The sequence below is a fragment of the Monopterus albus genome, unplaced genomic scaffold (genome assembly GCF_001952655.1).
Source record: "Monopterus albus unplaced genomic scaffold, M_albus_1.0 scaffold65.1, whole genome shotgun sequence".
In the NCBI taxonomy this organism is placed as follows: Eukaryota; Metazoa; Chordata; class Actinopteri; order Synbranchiformes; family Synbranchidae; genus Monopterus; species Monopterus albus.
Genome location: NW_018127945.1, coordinates 1,008,832 through 1,016,315, shown reverse-complemented (window position 1 = coordinate 1,016,315; position 7,484 = coordinate 1,008,832). Strand labels below are relative to the sequence as shown.

General features: G+C 40.8%; 1 protein-coding gene across 1 annotated transcript in view; it reads left to right on the top strand.

Moving 5' to 3' along the window:
- The window catches only part of spon1b (spondin 1b), a 166,239-nt gene that overhangs the window by 36,541 nt on the left and 122,214 nt on the right, over positions 1–7,484 (top strand). The window contains exon 3 of the mRNA XM_020604298.1: positions 2,396–2,529. Coding sequence (XP_020459954.1) covers positions 2,396–2,529 — 134 coding nt within the window. The remainder of the gene's footprint in view (positions 1–2,395; positions 2,530–7,484) is intronic.

Here is a 7,484-nt window from a genome sequence, read left to right as displayed (position 1 = left end):
TCTGCATTTTTGTTGTTGTGCCCTGTTTGTTCAACAGATGTTTGATCAATTTCTCTCCCCATTGTACAGTACATATCAAGCTTTGACGTCTCTGCGACCTTGTGTGTGTGACATGAGTAGGGAAGGGCTCTCACAGATGCACACAGCAGAGCAGAGCAGAGAATCAGAGCTCACACTCAGCTTTACTTTTGTCATCATCATGTTTTAAAATACTCTTGAACCACTGAAATATCTTCTCCTACACCTAACAACCTGCTTAACTTGTTATGGTTTAGCTCCACTTCTGAGTTTGAGTGCTTTTATTTGGGATACTTCCTGCCCTGCATCATCTCACCTGCCCCAGCTTTACCCCAGTATGTAATCACCTTTCATTGTTTTCACCTGTTGCTTATTCTCCTGTCCATATATAACTCCTCCTTTCCTTTAGTCAGTTGCTGGTCCATTAACAATACTGATGTCTATGCTAACGATAATGACATTATTGACAAAGCTGTCAACACTCACTCCGTCCACTATGCTCGCCACACCCGGCTTTTCTGGTTCTGCTCCTCGGCACTGATCATTGGCGCTGATGATGCTGTCAACTCTCCTTCAACTGTCACCTTATCTGTGAATTCCTGAGCCTCCAGCTATGCTGCCCGCCTCTACTGTTCAACCTATCCCGAGCTGCCAGTGACACTGTTGACTCTCCAATCTCCATCCACTCACCTGTCAGTTTCCTGAAACCCCAGTGATACTGGTGTCCTCTCCTGTTCAACATATCCTGCTGTATGCTCTCAAGCTGCCAGTGATGCTGTTGACTCTTCAGGCTCTGTCTACTCACCCATGAGTTCCTGAATCCTCAGTGACGCTGGCATTGTCTCCTGTCCAGCATTACCTGCTGTGTGTTTCCTCATTCGACAGCGACACTGTTGATTCTACCGACTCTGCTTACCTCAGAATACTTGAATTCCCCATTGACACCGGTGTGTCTCCTTCCAGCAGTACTTGCTGTATGCATCCCATCCACCAGCTCTACACTATCAGTTCCCTGCCTTAGACTATGTACCTACTCCAGCAGCTGTTTACCACTCCTGTACCTGCATCTACACTGAGGTTTCCTGGCCAACCAGCAACACTGCCTACCCGCCTGTCTAGCCAGCTAGCCAGCTCCGCAGACCATCCTCACCTTGCCAGCTCCCCTCACTTGTGCACTGCTGAGTCCCCGGCAGCACAGACCCCCCTCCTGTCTGCCTGACTTACCTGGGCTGCTCCTGACCAAAACTCATTGCCATCCATCATTTTGGAACCTTGTACCCCTACCTTGATTAAAGATGTTTCTAAACTCTTTCTTGTCCTGGTCTGCATTTTTGGGTCCTAGTTCAGTGTGAGAAACCCTGGCATATCCAGCATATGTTGCTCTTAAGTGGTACTGGTGTATAGTATGTGACAACATTTGAGGAGTAGTAGTAGTAGTAGAGGGTGGTATTGGACCCAATACCCAGTACTGGTAATGGTATCAGTGCCTCCCTAGTTTTGAATGAAATATCTTGAGCTCTGTTTGCATGAAATTTGCTGCAGACCTTCATGGCCCTTATAAGATTAATTCTAATGATGTTGCTGATCTTTTTTGTCTGTTTGCCACAAGCAAGTCAAAGTTTTCAATTATTCAGCCAAACAGGCACAAACGTTTATAGATATTAATGGTCTCATGAGTCCTCATAACATCAGTAATCCATGACTTTGCATCTAGTGCTGCCAAAAACACATTCTCATCAACCTCTTATGTACTTTGTTTTTGTACTAATTACCACGTTTTTACCAAATCAACAGGTGACACTGATGAACATAAGTATTATCACAATGAGCATGTTACCATCCTGATGGTAATATTAAGTTCAAAGCACTTCTATTCTTGAGTACAGTGTCACAGAACTGCTTGTGTAGCTGTAGACTCTTTGCCCTCAGGTAAACATTCATCAGAGGATCACATGCTAACTATAGGGTGTGTCTAGATGAAGAATTAGCTGTCTCTGAAAAGCTATCTGGTAATATTTCCAGAGGAGTCCTCATGTGTCCAGTTTCAAAATTGTAAGCAAAAACCATATCTCAGTGAAGAAGGTAAATGTCAGTCATGTAGTGCATATGCCACCCAGAGTAACGGTCTCAAGCCAATAATACTGGGCCTTGGTAAACCAGAGGAGTGCAGTTGTTGGCTTGCTTTCCAAGGCTGGCTGCTTCCTGTAGCACTGGTTTTGAAATCCATTACTTCGGATGATTTGGGTACTCATTTTCAGGGAAAAACAAATTAGACATCCAGTTTTTTAAATTAAAAACATCTTAGTGGTATGATCAAAAGTAATGTACTTTGCATTTTCATATGTTTATACTAAATAATCTATTATTTGGTTTCTAGATCATCGATGAGGAGGAGACACAGTTTATGACCAACTGCCCTCCTGCAGTGACAGAGAGCACACCTCGCAGACGCACCAGGATACAGGTTTTCTGGACAGCGCCACCCACTGGGACTGGCTGTGTTATACTGAAGTGAGTTTCACTGTCATGTAATTTAGCTCCAATTTTTAAATAAGATTATCATTTTGACAAGCTTTAAATATATGTAAGGCTGTAAGGCAAAGGTACAACACCAGAATCCGTATGCAGAAAATGAGATAATTCATTGACAGCAATGATTTAATCCTTTAAAGATGTCATCTCACGTGGTAATGCAGCTGCAAGTAGGAGCACCTCTGAAAGGTTTTGAAAGCTTCAATAGCCGAGATTTTAAAGAAATCACACCCAAAAGTAAAAGAATAAGCACATGGTGTTACAAAAGTCTCAGACTTGAAGTTCAAATTAGTCCCTGCTCACTGATAACGATGCCTTTGCAACAAATGAAGGTGACACAGGGTTATGATGGATACCCTATGAGAATTTTAACTCTGCACAAGTTGACTGTGATGATGTTGAAATAAATAGGAATCACTAGCTGCCTGCAAGAAAGGTCAAAGGTTTCTGATGGATCACAGACCACAGGTATGATCTGTTAAATTATACACAATAATTCCACAAAAGCCAGAGCATTTTTATCTTTTGCAGATTCCAAAAGAACTGAAATCTGGACTGCTGTACCACCAATGAATACTACTCCAGTGTGGTCATTATTGTTTTTACTAATGGTCATCTTTGGTCCTAGAGAACAAAAAATAGGCTAATACCAGGTGTTTCTCCAGACACTTTAACACGTGCTGTGGCTTGTGTAAAGGGGGCGGTTCTACAATAAAGAGATGGATGATGATTACAGGGGGGCACTTTGTGGTTTGAAGCAGGTGTGGCTCTGTGCCTGCACTGTGTTGTTCAAGAGTGAAACGAGCGGGTTGTGTGTGTGTGTGTGTGGCCTGGTATAACTTATGTTGTGAGAATTTAAATGTATTTACACAGTCAGTATTATGGGGACAAAAAAACAAGTCTACAAAATGTAAATCACTAGAGTGATGACTTGGTTTAAGGTTAGGCTGAATTTAGGGTTAGGCAAGTAAAGGTTATGGTTAAGGTAAGTCTCCAGGACATGATTGTAAGTCAATGTAATTTTCCCTTATAGAAAAACAATGTGTGTGTGTGTGTGTGTGTGTGTGTGTGTGTGTGTGTGAGACCTTAGCTGGTGTACGTAGTTGTGAGAAATGGCAACAGCAACTCCAATAATACTCCAAATTCCTGAAAAATGTCCACTATGTCAGATCAGAGGGCTGGTATTGTTTCATCTGGATACACATTAAAAGAGCACTAACTGCTCAGTCTCGTCTCTGTTAGTCATTTTAAAGCTTCCGTAAAATGTATTTGAGACTTCTTGTTGTTTCAGTGGTACCAATGATGGAGTGGTAAGTGAGCCAGTGTGTATACTGCGACCATGTGTTCAAATGTAGAGCCCTACGGATTATTCTGCCAGGCCAATATATGAACCCATATTAGTTTGTCACAGATACACTGGTATCTTTTGAAAATATCTGGTTGAGTAGCTGGTCAATGCACTATGTTCCCTAGCTAGTCGCCAACATTATCTGTCTTCTGTTTGGCACTGGGCCAGATTGCTCTGTAGAACTAGAGAGAACAGCAGAGTAGGAGGATAATTTCTGTGGGTTCATCACTACCAGTAACTCTTTTCACAATACACTTGATCTGTTACAATAAAATATTGCTGTAAGGATAACGGTAGACCTGCAAGTGATATTACTGCAACTTTCTAATTTACCTATAAAATGGTAATGTAATAATTTTGAAAAAAAGGTTGCTTGAAAAGTTGGTGCATCAATACAAGAAAAATGTAACAGTGTAGTAGAAACAAAGAAATCATGATGTACATACTGTAGTTTAAACATCCATGAAGCCTCTGCATTACTGTAGACATGAAAACATCAGAACTATTGAATGATGAGAAGACTATCACATTCCTCAAATTGAAATACTGTGTGGCACATTTGCATTGTGTTTTCCACATTGTTTTCATGCAATTGATGTTTGACTAGCATTCATTTAATTAGATCAGCTGCCTCTTTTCCACATTGATTTAATAGCACCAAACTGGACAATATATTCACATAACAGTAGTGGGTAGAAGCATGCATTGATCTGTGTTTTCTGGACAATCCTTTTTTAATGGATCAATTATTTTTAAATATGCATTTCAAGTACAAACTGCATAAAACCCCCTTTTACAGGATTTAAAAGGTGTTTGTTTTAGACAGAACACATTACACCCAGAGATGCAGGGACAAGTCTGATGATTATCTGGTGACTCTGATGATGTTTTGCTTCATTTCTAATTGTCCTTGCAGACTGGGAGCTTTGAAATGTTTAATTTCCCTGCAGCAAGGAGCAAAATTTTAAACAAGGCAAAGCCTTGTTTTGCTTTTCTCTGTCACAGACAGCTCTTTTTTCTTCTTTTTTCTTTCACAATCTTAATCACAAATGTACTTTCACAACAATTCATGATTGAAAGTTATTTGCACTGCTACCCCCTTTCTTTGTATTTTAAGAAATAATCACAACCAGAGTTGCATATTTTTGTTTATTGCTTGTACTATACCATCACCTCAGCTCAAATTTTATGAATTTGATTGAACACAGTGGAATGCAGTGAACTCTGTGTTAAGCCCTTGGACTGCAGACACTGACACTCATATCATGATGAACTCATTAATTCTTAAATGTTGTTCTTACAAGAGTCACAGGCTGTTGTGGAATTAAGAGAAACTTGCTAGTAAACCAAAAAGAGCAAAAAAGACAGAAGACTGAAATCAGTGAAAAAAGAAGGGACTGATTGTTATTCACAGTGGCTATAATTTTTGCTCATACAAATTTAATATTGTCCAATAACAAACAGCCCTTAATACATGATGGAGTGTAAACTGTAATTCACAAATCTTATGTTGGCGCATACAAGCACAGTGAGTTATGGCAATATGTAGCTGCATGCCGCTTTTAGACGAATGAGGAATACAAATAGTAAACAGCCTCTGAAAATGTTTCTCCCTCAACTTTCAACTTTTCCTCTCTCTCATTTCCAGTTCCTCATCAGACTTCCCAAAGGGAATAACCTCTGGCATGTATCCCTTCCTCCTTGGAGCAAGATGCTATAGCTTGTCCTTACCTACACAGTATACTCACAGCTGTTACTTTTAATTTATCTCCTGCTGCTATATGACAGATGGCACGTAGCCATCCCAGTGTTTGCTAGTCCAATAAATCTAGCCCTGTGTAGGGGAACATCTGCTATGCAAATTCACCTTGTATTAGTGTCACTTTTATCTGTCAATAGTGAGATAGAGATTTAGAGTTATCTTATGTAATGTCTCATCTGTACAGCTTTCTCTGGCTGTTTTTCTCTTTTTCCCATGATGCCACATTATCTTCAGAAGTAAATTAATGTCAATTAGTAGGAGAGACTTCACAGTAGGTATGTGTTAAAAATTCCTTTGGTGGACAGCATTAGCAACTTTTAACTGTTGAGTTAAAAGAAAGAAAATCTAACTTTATTTAGGAATCTTCACACCAAAGCTGAACATTTTTACTCACATCATCCTGTATCATTGGAATATTCTTCTTCTTCCACTCTCTTTATCAAGCAGTCTGTTTTGCTCTATTCCCTAGCATTCTGTTGTGGACTGTACTGTATGTTGGTAGTACAGGACATCAAACACATGTCTCTCAGCTCATTCCAAGAAGTTTCAAATAACTCCTTAAAGTTGGGAGTGTTCCAGTATACATGCCTTATTGCAGAAATCTCCATGGTCACTCCTTAAAGTTGGGAGTGTTCCAGTACTCACGCCTTGTTGCAGAAATCTCCATGGTGCTTTTGCTTTTAAAGCAGGCCTCTGGGATTGTTGTTTGTAATTTGATGCCAACTTCAACACTGGCAATTTCAAAATCACTGCAGTTACTTTTTGGGAGGAAGGGTGGCAAAGCTGCTAGTAACAGCTGTCACACTTAGACAGAGGGGCTAGTTTTTATTACAAGATTAGCTAGAGATTTTGTTACACACTCCAGTTTGGGGAATGTTATTTAAATGTTATAAAAATTGATACCACTCTTACATTTTTATGATAAATGTAAGGTTACAGCCCACCACTGGTTAGCATAGCTTAGTATAAAGACTGGTATAAAGCTAGCAGGCTAATAAACCAATTATGGCATAAATAACATAAGAGTGAAAGACAAGTGTTATCCAGAGAAAATAAGCAGTGTTTGAAGTAATGGTAAATGGTCTTGTAGTGCTTTTCTACACTTTACAGCTCACTGAAAGAGCTTTCACACTATTTGACCATTCACCCATTCAAACTTTCCACTGTAAACAGCCATCACAGTTTACATACAGACTTCTTAGCTCAACTCTGAAATACCATACTTGCTGTACTTGTGCACAAATACTGAATGATAGTTTTCCTGTACAATCAGGGATTATTACTATAACATTATGGGTGGGCTCAGTTTGGCTTTTATTGCCAAATCACATAGTTTAGATAATTTGATTGAACCTTTGGTCTGTTTACAAGCTGTCTGTACGCAGGTTTACAGTATATCCACCTTTCTATGTGCATTTTCATCCATCCATCCATCCATCTTCTTCTGCTTATCCAGGACTGGGTCGTGGGGGCAGCAGTCTAAGCAAAGATGCCCAGACTTCCCTGTCTCCAGACACTTCCTCCAGCTCCTCCTGCCAGGGAATTCCCAGGCCAGCTGAGAGACACAGTCCCTCCAGCGTGTCATGGGTCTTCCCTGGGGCCTCTTCCCAGTGGGACATGCCTGGAACACCTCCCCAGCAAGGTGCCCCCAGAAGGGTGCCCAGGAAGCATCCGAAACAGATGCCCGAGCCACCTCGATTCTATTCTGAGCTCCTCCCGAGTGCCTGAGCCACATCAGTTCTATTCTGAGCTCCTCCCGAGTGACCGAGCTCCTCGTCCTATCTCTAAGGGTGTGCCCAGCCACACTGCGGAGAAGGCTCATCT